The 18,118-nt window shown below is 38.4% G+C and overlaps 2 protein-coding genes across 2 annotated transcripts in view; both read left to right on the forward strand.

Moving 5' to 3' along the window:
- LOC134754875 (uncharacterized) overlaps positions 1-18,118 on the forward strand; it is a 55,478-nt gene that overhangs the window by 21,724 nt on the left and 15,636 nt on the right. The gene's annotated exons all lie outside the window — the stretch shown is intronic.
- LOC134753817 (uncharacterized) lies at positions 1,553-17,234 on the forward strand. The gene is made up of 3 exons (XM_063689760.1): positions 1,553-1,646; positions 1,799-2,061; positions 16,164-17,234. The coding sequence occupies exons 1-3, from the start codon at positions 1,580-1,582 to the stop codon at positions 17,217-17,219; spliced, it is 1,386 nt and encodes a 461-aa protein (XP_063545830.1). The 5' UTR covers positions 1,553-1,579; the 3' UTR covers positions 17,220-17,234.

Below are 18,118 nucleotides of genomic sequence, written 5' to 3' on the forward strand. Positions count from 1 at the left end.
GCAAAGTACATACCTATACAGTCCTAACTATCGGGTAAGGACATTACTTTGCATAATATGAGCCCGTCATAGGTAGAATTGTTGGCGCGCTTTAGTTTTTTTTGTATATAACCTTCTTAGTTTTTGATGGAAATCTAAAATTTGAGCTGTAACCTAAACTTGAATAACTGCTTTTTCTAATAATATACGCAACATTTTATTAACTTTTTTAGTTTAGCTATAAATTTGATATACACCTATTTTTCTTATAAAAAGTGTTATTTCTTTGTTTATAGCTCTTAAACCATACATTTTTTTGCAAACAATGTTTAGATTAATAATAATACATTTAATAACCTTTCATTACATGTAGCTCACGTGGATGTGTGACTCATGGTATAGCTATAATTTACATTTTGCAAATTTCGGCCGTGATTATCTGTATGACGTCATTATTTGTCAGTCAGGGACAATAGAGATGGTCTCCCGGCAGTTTAAGAATCCAGGTCATATTGCTAATAACATACTAGAAGCATCAGTGGATTAACCTGAAAATGACCAATTTGGATTTTTAAACTTTAATGCATTTGTTCTAGCAAATACATACATTGTGATGCATAATTTCCTAATTTTTGGTCAGATTTTGTTTTTTTTTTGTATCAGTGTGAGGTTTTAGACGTCACCTTTAATGTTATAGTACATTACTTTAAGGTCGAACTTTTGGTTTGGTTGCTAAACCCAAATAATTGAATATTTTTTTACATCATTTCGATTTCTTTGTAAATTTTTCTTTAACTGTTATATATTTTGCGTACCAAAATATATAAATGTATAAATAAAATATAGAACATTTAATTGGCTTTCATTTAATACCCCACACGTGTATGTGCAACGCATAGCTGGGGTGCAATATGCAATATTCGCAACGAGGCGGGAGTCATTTTGATGACGTCATTCCGCTGAAGTAGATGGCCGGCGCCGCTGTCTCCCGGCAGTTTTGGAGACCCAGTACTATGCCCAACAACATACTAAAATTTGGTAGCGGCGGTTTCCAGATCTGAACTATCTCTTCGACTGTTTCCCATAAGGCATAGTACAACACTTATTTTACGGAATAGTATGAGTAGTTTGCTCCTATGTTTTTAAGTTTAACTGCAGGATTTCTCAACATTCCCGTTTTATTTCGTGATTCCGGTTTTTGCATCGTAATCTAGGGATTATGCGATTATTAAGAGGTCCGTTTCAATCAAAAACGCTCTAGTTTGTTCTGGGCCCGTGCTTAAAAAAATTACGATTTCCTTTGGAAAACTATTAGCGTACGACTTTATTCGAAAATAAATATTATGACTTTCTGATCATTGTGTTTTTACCTGAAAATCACACAGCTTTAACCTCATAAAAACCCTTCACTAAGCATAACCCGAAATGTTATTTTTATTTCAAGATTAGGTAACTATTCATGGAATAAGTAGATAAGAAATTCAGAAATATAGTATTCATTGCATGAATCAATTCTGCGTAAAAAACATGTGTGATAAAATGTGACCTGCGATAGTGGTACGAAGGGAGCGAGCTGAGCAGTAGCGCCCGAGCCGCCGGGATGTGGGGCCCACCGCAGCTCGTGCTCTTCGCGGCCGCTGTCGCCGCCGCCTCCTCCGCCGCGCAAAGTGCGTTACACTGGTTTCAATATATCTGGCAGAAGCATGTTATGTATAATTAAATATGACAGTTATGTGCACCTAATTACACCCAGTTAGATAAACGTACCTCAACATCGTGAATACGCAACGAATAAACGTTTTTTTTGTCGTATTTTAAGGAGTCGGTCAAGAGCAATTACTGGCAGCTGGCCTGGAGCATAGCGAGCAAAAATTAAGCAAAGTGATCCTAGCGACGATGGAGCACTACCAGCAGCCGGACCCGGTGGGGCTGCCCGGCGCCGACGTGCCCGACCCCTACCCCGTGCCTGATATGACGCACTCCATATCGTTCGGAACCACGTTGCACTTCAAAAACACCCTTGTCTATGGCATTAGCAACTTTAGAATTGTACATATCAATGCAGAAATCGGAGACATGAAGGTATGAGTAGAATTTCGTAGGAAACTGTATAAGACAAAATTCTGGATTGTTTTATTTGATTTTTCTGCTGAAATGACTATATGCTAAATATAATAATAATAACAGCGAATAGTACCTGAAGCCTTCTCCTCCTCCTGTACCGAGACCCAGAAGAAGTTGTTTTGTTTTTGAATTGGGAATTTAGTTAATAAATGAAAGTTCAGAAAATACTAGTGAAGTAATGATGAAATAAGGAAAAACCCTGTTAAGTGCGTTTCAAACCAGATATAATGGAGGATTTCGTACTTTTATAAGATAAATGATAGGTACAAAAGCCTCGGACGGACAGACAGACAGACATGGCGAAACTATAGGTAAACGTTCCTAGTTGACTATGGAACTCTAAGAAAAGAACAGAGAGAGTAGTTACAACACCACCACCAAAAAAGTGTACCTTCGTTGCACTGATCGGTCTTTTTTTGTTTATGTCACATTTTACAATCTGAAACATTTGAAATGCGACGTGCGAAATGTTATTTACAGTCTAAAAATGTTATTTCAGACCCATCGTACTTTGTCACAGTGACAATCAATATGTAAGTCGCTAGAGACCTCATACTATTGTCACTGTGACAACAAAATGGGTCGTAAATTACATTTTTTTACTGTAATTATACTTACAGTTCATTCTGTACCTAAATACCTACCTGCAGGTCCCTTGCCCCTGGCATAAGGTCGGTTTACCTATTTAACATTAGTATTTTTAGTAAGTTATGTGCCTACAGTATTATAAAGTATATTCCTTCATTCGAATCTTATCAAATTTAAACTACGACCTTGGAATATGCTCCCACAGTGACTTGATGTTACAAGGTTTTATTGTATAATTACCTTAACTGAATACTTTGTCTGCTTGCTGAACTAAGTGCGCCTACCTATATAATCTATATAGATATATAGTCCCCTATATATATTATAGACGCCTATATATCCTATAGACGCCTACCCAGGTGCACTTTGCCCTCTTCACCTTACCCAAATTAGTTTTGTTCAATTTTTTTTGGCGACCTATCTGGCCTAGTGGGTAGTGACAGAGACCCTGCCTATGAAACCAATGGTCTGGGTTTGAATCCCGTTAAGGTTATATCGTTGTCTGAGTACACAAGCCTTCTTGAGCTTACTGTGGGACTTATAGTAGGAGATACGTTATATATGGTCGACCTTCACCGATACGTCTGATGTATGAAACTTATATCTTACGAAAGAAAATAATATGTTCCTGAACATAAATAAATAAGGTTGCCTAAGTAAATATGGTCAAAACTATTTTTTTTTTAATTAATTTTTGAAACAAAAAAATGTTTTCTTCAAATTTCGCAGTTGTCTGACGAACGAAATAAGTTCCAATGGAAAGTATACAACTTGTACAACATGAATCAATTAGGTTCCTCTCTTTTTAACCGCCTTCAAAAGTAAAGGAGGTTCTCAGTTTGTTTGTTGTTTGTATGTATATATATATGTATGTACGTAAATATGTATGTATGTTTGTTCGCGATTATCTCGCGTTTTGCTGACCCGATTTTGATGCGGTTTTCAAAAAATGTTTGTTATATTCTGGAGAAGGTTTTAGTATACATAGAGCTGAGCTGATGCTGAACCCTGGCTGTACCTAGTGGAACTCAGGTTTGGTGCAACATAGGCACACGCTGTTTTGGTCTTCAGACACGTCTTGATGTGCACTTGGGAGAGCAGTACCCAAGATAGAGCTGATGCTAAACCCTGGCTGTACCATGTGGAACTCAGGTTTGGTGCAACATAGGCACACGCTGTTTTGGTCATCCAACACGTCTTGATGAATACTTGGGAGAGCTGTACCCAAGATAGAACTGAAGCTGAACCCTGGCTGTACCTAGTGGAAGTCAGGTTTGATGCAACATAGGCACACTCTGTTTTGGACATCTGACACGCCTTGATGAGCACTTGGGAGAGCAGTACCCAAGATAGAGCTGATGCTGAACCCGGACTGTACCTAGTGGAACTCAGGTTTGGGGAAACATAGGCAACTACTGTTTTGGTCTCGTCGTCGTCGTCTCGTCGTCGTGTGCCTATGTTGCAGGTGGATCGATCAACTTTTTTTAAACCGCCTTAAAAGAAGGAGGTTTTCAGTTTGACCCGTATGTTTGTGTGTACATATGTATGTTTGTTCGCGATTATCTCGCGGTTGGCTGATCCGATTTTGATGCGGTTTTCAGAAAAGTTTGTAACATTCTGGAGGTTTAAGTATACAGGGATGGTTTGAAAAACCAATTGGACCCGGTAGGTGGCGCTGCTATCGGTATACCTATCGTCTTTGATTTGCTGAAACCGATTTAGATGAAATTTTGTGTTTAGATGAAATAGTGGTAGTAAGAGTGGGAGTGGGAGTCGGAGTCGGAGTCGGAGTCGGACTGAGCCTGGGACCTGGAGCTTGGGACTGGGAATGGGAGTGGGACTGGGAGTGGGAGTGTCTAAGTTAACTAAATCTTAGTTACAATAGAACGAAACATAATACGTATACCTAACTACATTTACAAATCGTTTAGCATCGAAACGTCAAAGTTACGTCGCGAATAATTATAGCGGTTGGCCATCGCCTACACTCTAGTACCTACTAGCCCAAAACTAAATGGAGAACCTAACTGTAAACAAACTAATATAGTCCAAAATCTAAAAATGTAAAATAAATCACTAAACAGTAAAATAAAATAAATAAATTTAAAAAAAGATGATAAAAAATTGAAACAAAAAAACAACTATCACTAAAAAGTCAAAAATTAAATTTAATTGATAAAAAACAAAAAATAAATAAAAATAAAACAAGTTACTATTAAAAAGTAAAAAAAAAAAAAAAACAAAAAAAAAAAAAAACTTCCTTTTTAAAAACCAACCCACTGAAAAGCACAAAATATTTTTTATATAATTACCCCACCCCTATCCTTGTCCAGTTCCTATCCCGTAGTAAAGCAAATTTCTGCCAAAAAGTAATTAATACCTAATAATAAGCAAATTAATAACCATACGGGTCAGGCTCGGCCCGCCTTAAGGCTGTTTCGCAAGAAAGAATGAGAAAGATCATGCGCGCCAAGCGTCAATTTTGATCGAATTTTGTCGATTTTTATTTATTTTAAAAACGTTACCTTACAATATCAAAAATTCGAAAGCTATGAAATTACTATTTAAGTTAAGATTGTTTTTTCTTCTTTTTTTGTTTATAGTATCACATAATAAATAACCGAGTAAAGTTGGATTAAAAGTCCGAGTTAAGAGGTTACTTTGGGAATTAATTGTGTCAAGCGAAGTGTCATAATTCGTGTATCGGAAGCTATGATATTAAAGATAATTTAGTCAAGAACTACATATATTTTTTCCACGTCTACGAATATCAACGCCTCTTAGAAAAACATGATCATATAAGGAGATTTTTCGCCTTCTGGCTCAGGGAACCGCCTTAAGGAGCGCTTGTGCAGTGCACTCCCATAAATTAGTACCTAATATAGTACCTAATTAATCTTTTGCTAAAAGGCAATTTAATACCACATCTATTCATCTTTACAACAAAGCGAATAGAATTATTAGTATTTACAATAAATCATATAACGAGTGTAAAATAAAGACTACGATATGGTTAAAAAGTAAAACATACGAAGAAACCGAAACAATGATACCTTGACCTTTATCGCACCGGATCCGAGATTTGCACGACTCATGCGACCATACACACATACACTCTTACACACTTACTATTCCACCTAACTAAGAGCTTTACCCTCTTTATTTGAAATGTAAGGTTACACACCTTATGTAAAATCAAAATGTATATATGTATGTATGTGTATATGTATGTGTATTGTATATGTGTATATATATTATATTATAATTACAACCGTGAACGCTTAATGCACCTACACCGACAGGAAAAAAAAAACAGAACTATCAATTCTTGTAATGTTTAGTTATAGTTATAATACTTATAATAATGTGAAACCTATTTTTTAATTTTTTCTCACCTTTGTAAGAAAGAGCGAATACCTCCTAACACAAGTGTCAAACTTAAAAGGAGGATTCGACACCCAGGATAAACCTTGTTAAAAAATAAACGAATTTTGATTTTTTTTTTTTATTAATATATTACTATTTAAGATCTATCGTAAAAAAGTCAATACCAATTAAATAATTACCTTTATTCATTATAAGTTTATAAACAGCCTATACTACTCGGCCTAGTCCTATAATTTCATATTCAATTAAATTCAATTCCATTTAATTATTTATTCATAAAATTTTAAATTTTATACGTCCGTCGGTTTACAATTACACATTACATTAGATATTAAATATACATTAAACAACTATTACTATTACAACGTAAATACTTATTTACAAAAAGAATTCGTCAATGGTGTACAATGCATCTTTGACTAATAATTTTGTTTTCATTTGACGTACAAATGAAGCGTAACTCGGGGCCTGCTTTATTGCCGGAGGGATCTTATTATAAAGTTAAGGCATTTTTTAGTTTTAGCCAGTCGTGTGTGTGGCAAGCTCAGGTCATGTCGCCGTCGCGTGATGGAGCCGTGCTCATCAGCGTTGGTATGGAAGTGGTTAATATTACTTCTAACATACTTAGCCATTTCCAAGATGTAAAGACTAGGTACGGTTAGTATGTTGTGTTTTATGAACAAGTCCTTTGCAGGATGATGCCAACTAATACCAGCGATGATGCGCAATGCTCTTTTTTGGAGTTTGAATACTCGCTCACGTTTCGCAGCCCAGCCCCAAAGGTCAATACCGTAAGTTAATATGGAGTTAAAGTAGCCGTAGTAGGCTTTCTTTACGTTAGCCAAATCCATGGGCATAATCTGCTTAGGGCGAAGCAAGCCGAAGATAACCGTAGGCACAGCGCGTCTATATGAGGTATAGGAATCATAGGTAACGCGCGAAGCGGAGCGCTTTGAATTGCTCCTATGAAAAAGATTTAGTACATAAAATCAATAGGAAATCAATAAGAGCGAAAGAGAAGTTTCGCCACAGTTCCGCACGTGAAACAGAAGATTTTCTGCCCGTTTGACCTTGCGCCCTTTCATCGAATGCGCGCGCATTAGGTACGCGCGCCATATTGTCACTTGTTTGTAAACAGGAGCGGTATTCGACATGCGTTAAGTGACGTTTCGTGTTGAACTTCAGTTGAATGGAAGAAATCGTGTGTTGTCGAATAGGTAAATTTGCTGACAGAGTTAATGAACATTTCCACACTAGAGGTGGGGCGTTTTACTGGAATAGTTTTTGGAACAGGTATTTCTTAATGGACGACCTTTAGTTTTGTCGAGTATTTAAAAGCACGGACTTTATTTATTGAAATATAACAAATATAAAATTTCCAACACCTCGTACAGCCATTCTTACCTTTACTTTAATAAGTAAAATATTTTTTTGTTAACTGACAGTCGTCTGGGTGTCTGTTGGATCAAAAAATAATGGAGGTAATTTTTACGTTGTTAATATGTCAGTTGATTAATGACCTTGACTCAAAACGTCACGATACGGCAGATCCCTACTAATAAAAAGTCGATATTTGCATAAATAACCCTTATTTGTAAGACGCTTAAGCACGGTAAGCACGTAAATTGCCTATTGGCGGTCGTACTCGTAAAACTGGTATTTTCATAGAAACGTACTTTTGGTACGCACTTTGCCTACGTGTCCCGGCTCTAGTCAGGATTCTAGTTGTCAAATGTATGAAATGATCTCAAAAGTAAACTTTTTTGTCGATGGGTATGGCCGCCATATATAGATTTATCACATTCAAAAGGGGATTCTACGGCATAGAGCAATTTTATTTTTCTATACTATTTTGATTCCTCTACTGGACGCAAGATGGAGTTATAGTCAACTTTCGATCTTGGCGTCATAAAAATAAACCGCAAGAACATGACATGCAGTTGCGTGGGTGTAGATCTATCATGAAAACGAACATGTGACAATTATCTATTATTTAAAAAAATACTTGACAATTAACATAAAGTAAGTAATACATATACTACGAAACGTCAAAAAGAAAACAGATTTATTATAAATATACAAATTATATAGGTATAAATTTTGATTTTTAAACCAATGGTTGTGGGTCCTAACCCCGACTCGGTTCTTGTAACTTGTGTGCAAAATACCAATAACTTTTTGGTTAAGTAAAATATCACGAGGAAGACGGACCAGCCACAATCAGGTATATTTTTCCTCTCTGATCTCTGCATCTGCGTATCAACCTCTACCAACTCATGTTTACCTCAGCTCCTTTGCTAGACTTATATTGACCGGGATATAGACCGTGATCACCCTTTGCACTATATCCCGGTCAATATAAGTCTAGTGAAACTAACCGTGAATCATTCAAAACTCAGCTCCTTTGATTAATAAATTAAGGTAAAATTCGTAAGAACAAGCCAGTGCCTGTGCCATACTCTAAATTGGATGCTATGCCTTATTAGTTGTTAATGTTGTTATAAATTTTCTACATTTTTTAGTATTGAAATACAATTTAAAATTAAATAAATAACTACCTAAACATAGAGTATAAAAATTAAACTAACCTAAAACCCAATCATAAAAAAAATGCCCCGTCCAACAAGTCGGCCTGCGGCATGGACCCCATTACGCCGGCAGCGTTACCTCTCTGTACCGCTAGGGCGATACGCTGAGGGAGGTACGCACCGGCCCTAAGGTCCCCTCTGGAATCGACCAGCCATGCCGACAAAGCTCTCATAAATGTCTTCATGTCGGATGACCAAGGACCCAGAGTCTCTATTGCGAGCGCCGCAAACTCATAGTCGTTAACTATTAAGGTCGAGTATTTGCGGCGCTTGAGAATCTGGGCCTGGTCAGCCGCAGCGCCAGCCTGGATGCAGGTCGCCCCGATATGGGACTGTGCAAGGGTGTCAACGCACGTCGCGTCCCACACCAGGGCTCTTCCTAATTTCCACGGCACCAACGTGGCTCCGTCGGGACGCTTGCCGTCGTCTCTAGCCATGCCCACTGGTTCTAAAACTGCAGGCACAGAGACGGTGGCAAGCGCGCGACGGACCATATCGTTGATAGTGCCATGGCGATACATGCGGCCGGCGCTTTATGCGCAAGAGAGGCCATGATGGCCCAGCTGGTCCACACCTTTGCCGCAGGCACACGTGTGGGAAACACAAATTCTGGAACCAAGCCTCAAGCCTATTGCTATCCTTAAGCTACTTGGGTCCAGAACCGTGCCTATTGCCTTGGAAGGGAGAGCCTGTAACCAGTGGCCCGACTCGGGGGCCGAAACCGCCAGAATGCGAGCGCGTTCAAAGTCGTCTGGGCTATTTTCTACAACTGAGGCATGGACTACCTCTAGACGAGGGGAGTCCCACGCCCGTTGAATGTGCTTGGCGTCTGGGATGTCCGCACTCGGGCACGACTGGCACCATACTTCTCTGGCCTCCTTGAGGCTCGCTACCTGATCATCGAGTATCTGTGGAAGGTTTAGAATGACACCGATGAGAGACAGCGAGCCGTACACGGAAGACAGAAAAGCAGGTAAGGCCGAGCTGGTCGAAGTGCGAACTCCGAGCCCCCCAAACCTAATTGGGAGAACCGCCTGGGTCCATGATCTAGAATCAAACTGTATATTTTAAATTTTTGATAGCGTTGTCTGAAGAGAGGAGTCAATGGATGAAAGACTTGAGGGAAATTTCCAAACTAGGCAGCTACGTAGCACATACATGAATTTTGGGGTAAATAGACAGAAACGGATGATGAAGAGAGCCATATGCGGGTTTATTTTGAAAAGTAACTCTGATGTAGTGTGAAATAAATTTAGCTTACAGTTAATAACAGGTGCAATAGCTTCGCCAAAGATTGGTGAGCCTAAAAGAGTGGGATCTGATTTTGATTGAATTGAAATATTTGGTAAAACTTCGTTAAAATTTTTCAAAATGTCAGCTTTCTTGTCAGAAGGAAGGTGTTCAGGGAAAAATATTTCACATTTGGTATAATTTAGTGAGAGTCCGATTTCTGTAAACTTTTCTATAATAAATAATATATCTTCTAAAACCGTTACAGCGTCTCCTCCAAGAGATCCGTCGTCTAGATACCATATGTTGAATTTTGAATAAAACTTGATATGATGGGGTGGATGACTAGACTAAAAATGGCTGGCCCAAGCGGGTCCCCTTGTTGGCAGCCCATGCACGATGAAATGATGTTATCTCCAAATAGCAATTTTGTCGGTGCTCCGTAACATTGCCAAATGTATTTGTAGATGTCTGGCAGTTCTTTTTTTACCGCTGCCAGCAATGCACCGCGATCGACCGAATTAAAAGCGTTTTTTACATCTAATTTTACAAAAATTTCGAAATCCGGACTACTTAAAAACGTGCGTGCAGCGTGAACTGCCGCCTCACATCCCCCTTATACACCAAATCCCAGCTGCTTGGGCTTGAAGAGATGCGTCAGTTTATCATTAAATTTTCCCTCAGGGCGGCGTAAGTCTCGGGAGAGTGCGTAGCTAAGTCGTCGCACGAGAAAAGAAGCCGGGCAGCTCCCCCCACGTCTCCGTCCGAAAGTTTATTTTCGATGTACCTAACTTTAAAGGCTAGTGAACTCGCAGGAGTGCGAGTGTTAATGTTACGACCTTGCGAGATGATAGGCGAATCGGAAATAGAAAACGTATTACTTTTTATTTGAGAGGTGTGTGACGATTTCTTGGATCTATCTGCATGCAAAACTTTGTAAGGAAACGTGAGTAGACGCTCCAAATGAATTTTCAGCAACAACCTTAGCTACGCACTCGGTGAGGCTTCGTGCAACAGTAATGCGTGCACCACGAGGTATCCTTTTTATGACTGGGTTGTTGGTCTTCAAAAGCCCTAATTTATTGGCGAGAGATGTTGCATCTGTAGGTGACGTTGATACTGCTGCTGTAGGGCCCCTAGCAAAGTCTGACGGTACGGGTTGAGACGCGCTGGGCAGCGGGGTGTCGACAACCATACGGGTGCCATGTCGGCGACCCGTATGGATGGCAAGCCCCCGCTGTCCTTTGTATTGTTTGTTATCAACACAAATGGGGCAATACAGCAAATCCGACGCCTTAATGCATGGTTGTGAAGACATTTAAAATCTCGGGATATAAAATAAAAACTACTTAATTCTAAACTTAAAAATTTACATACAAATAACGGTGAACGGTTAGCGGTGAATTATAAGATAGGTAGGTCACAAAAACACAACAACATTTCACCAAAAATTCGACACATGGCACATTTCTTTCATATTCATTATTCAGGATAATTTTATTTATTTAGGTTTTATTTTTCCATCAAGTAAGTAGGTACTTGAGCGGTAACTGAGTTTGCTTCGGAGTAGCGAAATCAATGGCAGTGGCAGATAACTAGAGGCTCCAGGTAGCAACGCAGGATCGCGGCCGGCTCTCCGCTGCCACGCTCTTGCCGCCACGGCCGGCGCCGCCCGCGCCCGGTGCACGGAACCTGAACGGACCTATTATTACGCTGCACGAAGCAACGTTTGCTACGCTGCTGCTGCGTCCCGGTCCCGGGCTTGAAGCCGTCCTCGCTTAGATCACTCGTAACGCCACTCGTCGCTACTCATACGTGGATACAATTAATCGACGGCTTTTCAGGAGATTTTGAAATCTTTTCGAACACTGAAATCTTAAAATTAACGCAAGAAATTTTTTGTCAACCGCTTGACGTGACAGTTCGTGACATTGTTATAAATTAAATTTAATAATTATTAATTTAATTTATAACAATGCATCGTGACGTGGGGTTATTAATGTTAAATTTTTAATGGCATATAACACAGCGGTCGTATATTGACTCAGAAATTTGGATTTTCTCAGTTTGAATGAACAGCAAACTGGAGACTGAGATTCATTTTAAAATTATTATTTTAGGTGTTCTTAAGAAAAACGGTCTTATCAGCCATTGACAGAAAATCGAGATAACCTTATTCAATTTTAAAGTACACGCGTAAATGCAATTTTGGCTTTTTTTTCATTTTAATAGATTAAACAACAGTTTAAACAGTGAGTGCACACAATTTGTTTGTTGTGAGGTGTTTAAAAATGAATGAATTTAACGTGAGAATGTGATAAAAGTACAAAATCGTTAAAGTCAAGTTAAATACAAAAGGACGACCTTGAAGGAAAACAAAAACTTATATATATGTGTGGATGTGATAAAAGTAACTAGTGGAGTAAAACCAATACTTCTGCACAACACGTATAATTTGTTAAGAACTTCCGAACACCACTAAAAAATCTACACATGGAATTTAAAAAATTATTATAACCAAAACAAATTATTTTTCTGACGGTCCGCTTTCCGCACTGGCGTGAACTGGTGTACGTGCGAAAGATATCGGCGTATAAATTTAGCTGTAGAAGGAAAGAAATGGATTAATGAGATGGAGATTATGGACGATAATGGCTGTTTCAACGGGTGATAGGTACCTAAATTTAATGCCGAATATTAGTTTCGCCTGACAATTAGGGGCAATTAGAATTTTGAAAATGCCGTAAAGAAATGCGGAATACGGATAACAGCGGCTTTACAGAATTAAAAGAAATATGGCACTGAAAAATTACAATGAACAATTATTGGGTTTTTAACGGGAACCGATCCCATAACGTTAAAAATTATTCAAGCTCCGTAGACGATGACAATTTGCTAGTTCCTTTACAAAGAAAACGTTCGGCCAACCAACGCTGTACCGTGTCCTATCGAACCACGCAGTATGCGGGCTCGTGTCCTTCGTGGGTCTGCTAGTTCCTTTCCAAAGAAAACGTTCGGCCAACCAACGCTGTACCGTGACCTATCGAACCACGCAGTATGCGGGCTCGTGTCCTCCGTGGGTCTGATACCTGACCGCCGGTCGACGACCATCCACTGCCGACTGCCCGTCGGCGGCTGTGCCTTGTCGTTGATACGGCCACCACGTACCACCGGAGCACTGCTCGACGGTGGCCTTAAAAAGGTCCTGGTGCAGGCAACTACGGCCAACAAGGCCGCGGAACGACGGGAAGAAAAGCGCTCTCCAAGTTATTATTGGCCACTTCCGAAGAAAACGTGCCTCTCGATTAAAGGTTTACTTGACGGAAACAAGGAAAAAAATTGAAAAAATATTCGCGGACCACAAACAGATCTTTCCACGTCACTCTCAAAATCCATCTGACGTCCTCCGAAGAAAACAAATTTCTTCTTTCCGAATCAGAATTGAAATTCAAAATTGAACGCAATTGTAACCTGCCAACATCGAAAATATCTCAGTCCAAAAAAAAGGTTCCATATGTTTTTTTAGAGCGCCATCTAAGAGAATTCCGCGCTAATGATAACCCACTAACCCTCGCATAACAATCAACAACAAAAACCCGAAGAAATACGCAACCTACGTTGATATGGAAGAAGTTCCAAAAACCACCGATAGATGGCAAAAAAATAAAATATGTAGCGAACGCTACACTAGGTATTTTGTTTTTCGTGTTTCGTGTGAGGGTGTGTGGTATTTTGTCTTGTGTTTGCGGTGCGGCTTTGCGGTGAGTTTGTTTTGACCGAAACCGATTGTGTGTTAACAATTTAGCACATCTTTCCATAAAATAAAATAAAAACATTCACAACCTCGAATCCATTTAAAAAATTACTTGCAGATGGCGTCTATCGGTCGTCAAGATATTTGTAATACCGAAAATCTATAACCGGGTTAACCTAGACTTCAATGACGGTTAATAGTGTGTGTAGTTGTAGTCTTTTTACTGTGAGTTAACTCCCATAATGTAAAGTCACCAACCGCCGCTGATCCGGGTAATGACTTAGTTTTTGAAGGCGGTGCCAAACCAACAAAAACATTTTTTTTTTGCCAAATAGAAATAAAATACGAGAAGTAGTAGTGCAAGAACTAAATATATGTATTTTTTTGGTTTGGCACCGCCTTCAAAAACTAAGTCATTACCCGGATGGTTATTAATTTGCTTATTATTGGGTATTAATTACTTTTTGGCAGAAATTTGCTTTACGACGGGATAGGGACTGGACAATGATAGGGGTGGGGTAACTATATAAAAATTATTTTGTGCTTTTCAGTGGGTTGGTTTTTTTAAGGGGGGTTCCCTTTTTTTAAAGAATTAAAATTAAGTTATTCCGCGGTGAGTTTATATCGATAATTGCACTCATCTGTCTGACGCTTGAATTATATATCAAAATGATGGTATTTTTATTGCCAATACAGTATAGAGTTGCCTGCGAAAATGCTTAGACTAGACTGAGCGATAACTCAAAAACGGCTAGCTGATCACGATTGTTTTAACTTTTATCGAATGTGTTTATTAAGCACTATTTTTCATGATTTTTTTTCATATTTTTTGGACTGATGGTCAAAAGTTAGAAGGAAAAACCCTTTTTTTTACAAATAATTAGTTCCGAAATGATTTACTTTATCAAAAACTGTTGTTTAAAGACCCCTATTTATTTTGAAAGACCTATCCAACGACATCCCACACTATCATTTTTCCAAAATTAATTAAAAATAGCGTTGACCATATTTCTTTAGGCAACCCTATTTATTTATGTTCAGGAACATATTTACTTTCATAAAATATAAGTTTCATCCGTCAGACGTATCGGTGAAGGTCGACCATATATAATATACCGCATCTTAGGCTATTAGTCAATCTGTGCAAGAATGTCCTGTAATATTTATTTATTTTATTAATTAAAAATAAATAAATATTACAGGACATTCTACAAACATAACACAATAATATTACAGAAATAAAATAAATAAATATTTAAAACAGATTTATTTATGAATTAACAGTTTTTTAGATTACATTCTAACTTTATGAACTCAACACGTGAAATAGAGTGAAATTGGAAATCTATCTTTTTGAATAAAAATGTGATGACACAAAAATAATAATAAATTAAATACAGGCTGTGGCAGATTTATGTTTCTAATATGAAACAAAAAACAACGGCTTAAGGTAGAAAAAGTATTTACATCTATTAGAAAAGAGCACAAATGCGGATTTAGTTACTTAAAAATTATAACCTCTGAATGACCTTCGTGAACACGTACGCATTCTTCGAAGCGGAGCCTCGCGTTGTTTAGCACTACACGCTGCGGCATAGCCGGCGAAATGGTGCTGATTTTCTCATTTACCCCCCCCCCCTCCCAAAAGTGGCCCCCATGTTTAAAATTCATTGGTTTAAACTTACATATGTATACCAAATTTCAACTTAATTGGTCCAGTAGTTTCGGAGAAAATAGGCTGTGACAGACGGACAGACAGGCAGACAGGTCTTCTAGGTGATCCTTTTGAGGTACAGAACCATAAAAATAGGGGTCGGATTTTCGTCCAAACTCCGCTGCACACTCATTATGTTTTCCGGTGTCCAAGTATATCGGCTGGGGCCTGATCTTGGGATATTCTGGGCCGAATAAGTTTTGGTCGAAATGTCGAAAACTTTGGTCGTGGGACCGAATCAAATTAACAGTCGGCCCATTACTTACACTACGAATATTGTAATGTGAACAAAATTGTCGGTCGCGGCGGCAATAACTAACGAATCGCTGGCTTTAAAAAAATCTTTTATTGCGTAAGAACGCTGAGATTCTGACCGCTGAGACATAATAAAAAGAAAAAACGCAACATTGAATTTTATAATGCCATCAAGTGTCAATTTTTTTTATTAAAATTGTAAATTGACTGAAACTAGAAATCTGACAGCAACGGAAGAAAGAACTAAGGTCGATAGTATACCTCTGCAAATAGATCAGGAAAATGGAACATAAGGGTGGAAAGGTTAAAGGGATGGGTCGAGGGTAAAGAGCTGACGTAATTTCTTAGTCAGAACTAGTTAAAGTTAGACCAAGATAAGTGTGCGACGGTTTTGATATCACACGCAGTGCAAGTGTTATTTTAAACCTCAACCTTCTATGAAATATGACGTATAAATAACACTTGCACTGCGGTGATATCAAAATCGTTGCAGACTTATCTTGGTCTAATGAACAAAAATAACCGTAATCCGTTACGTTTTCAGGTGACTGCTGCCTTATTGATAGACAATCTGCAAGCCAAAGGGAACTACACGTTATCGACGTGGTTAAACAGAAACAACGGGCCGTTCACAGTGCACGTCAGTGGCCTCCATATCACCGCCAAAGCCAATCTCGGGGTAGAGCGAGACGGAAAGCTCAGGGCTCAGGACATCGCCATGGACATGTCCTTCAGCTCAATGGTTGCCAACTTTGAAAACCTTGGCACATTCGCCAGCATGCTTCAAAGTGTCATAAATTCAGCTGGTACGCTATTATTTGACTCGATCAAACCATTCGTCCTCAAGGAAGCCTATACCAAAGCCAGAAATGGAATTAACGAAAAACTGGAGCAAGTAGCCGGAGATGTTCAGTTTCCTAATTCCGTATCGCCGTTAGATATGGTGATCGCAGGCGCCCGAAAGATCGTACAGGATAAGGGCATGGATCCATATAAAGTTAAGGATTATAATACTACAGTCAGCATATTCACTGTTACCTTGAGTGACATATGGATTACAGGAATATCGTCTTTTCACCGTGTCGGCAATATAACGTTGAAAATGGAAAATAATACGGCCATAGCCGACTTTGAAATAGGCACACAGAGAATGTTGGGCACTTTACAATGGGACTTTTCAGCCATCAGAGGCCTGGTGAAGCGTTCCGGGGCTGCCTCATTTTCAGTTGAATTTCTGAACGCGAGAATTGTTCTGGCCCAGCCACTAGACGTAACACTTACTCCCGAATTTAGAGACTTAGATTTAGAATTGGGTAATATACAAGTTCGTTGTGATGGAGCAGGCACTTTGGACTACCTCATTGAACTGTCGGTCAACATATTGCCCAATCTATTACGTTATCAGATTATGGATGCTTCAGAAGGTCTCATAAAGGGAAAAGTGCAACAAGAACTAGATAAAATCAATGTGGAAGAAACAATTAAAGCGGAATTACCGAAAGTGGATGAAATTCAGCAAAAAGGGTTTAAATTGTCATCTCTAAAAGATGTACCCTCTGTGACAGAATCTTTTGGTGAAGATGATTTTTTCAATTTTTAGTTAAGTATCTACCTTAGAAAACCTTACTGAGTTACATACATATATTGCTTTCTGATTATTGTAGTTTATTTATCTACCCTTACCCTAACCTACTACTATAGTACACCAAACGAAGACCAAAAACAGCCAAATAGGGGAAATAATTCGTGTATAAGCGAATTTTGGCATAGCTGTAGGCAAAGGTGCTAGGATCGATATTTACAAAGATATTAAAGCGGGAAAGTTTACGTCACTGTCACTGTTTACGAGTTATTTACGAAAATATATAAACCGGACCATAGAATTGATTTTAAGTAAGTGGCCAAACGCAAAAAAAATGTTATTAAACGTAAATAATCTCCACAACATTTTCTACAAAAAAGATGTATGGAAAGTTAATTATAATTAATTATAAGGCAATTTTTTTTTAGTTTTTCGTAAATAACTCGTAAAGTATGACCCATAGCAAAAAAAATCTAACACATAAATAAATAACAAAATTATCTACAAGAAACATGTAGAACACTTTCATTTTACTTCAAGAAACATTCTTTTATTTTTTTAAAGAAACAAACCCGCATTCACAGATGTTACAAAAAAAAGTTCAATTTTGCCTGTCTAAAAATATTATTGAGTACTAATTATTCGATCTTATGGATATTTTGTACGACAGACGTGTAAGACCTAATGTTTCTTGGAGAAAAGTTCTGTATCGACTAGAAGAATAAAATAGAGGATGTTTATTTTTTGGAATTTTTAGTGGGTTCGATTCCCGGGCGAGAAAAGCGAATTAAAAAAAAATGAATGCAGTTTTGTTTCTTAAAAAAAAAGAATGTTTCCTTTAAGTAAAATGAGCTAACTTAAGGTTTTAAGTTACTTTCCCTCTAGGGCCCATATTTTTTTCCACACTGTATATAATA

Source organism: Cydia strobilella, chromosome Z, assembly GCF_947568885.1.
Source record: "Cydia strobilella chromosome Z, ilCydStro3.1, whole genome shotgun sequence".
Lineage (NCBI taxonomy): Eukaryota > Metazoa > Arthropoda > Insecta > Lepidoptera > Tortricidae > Cydia > Cydia strobilella.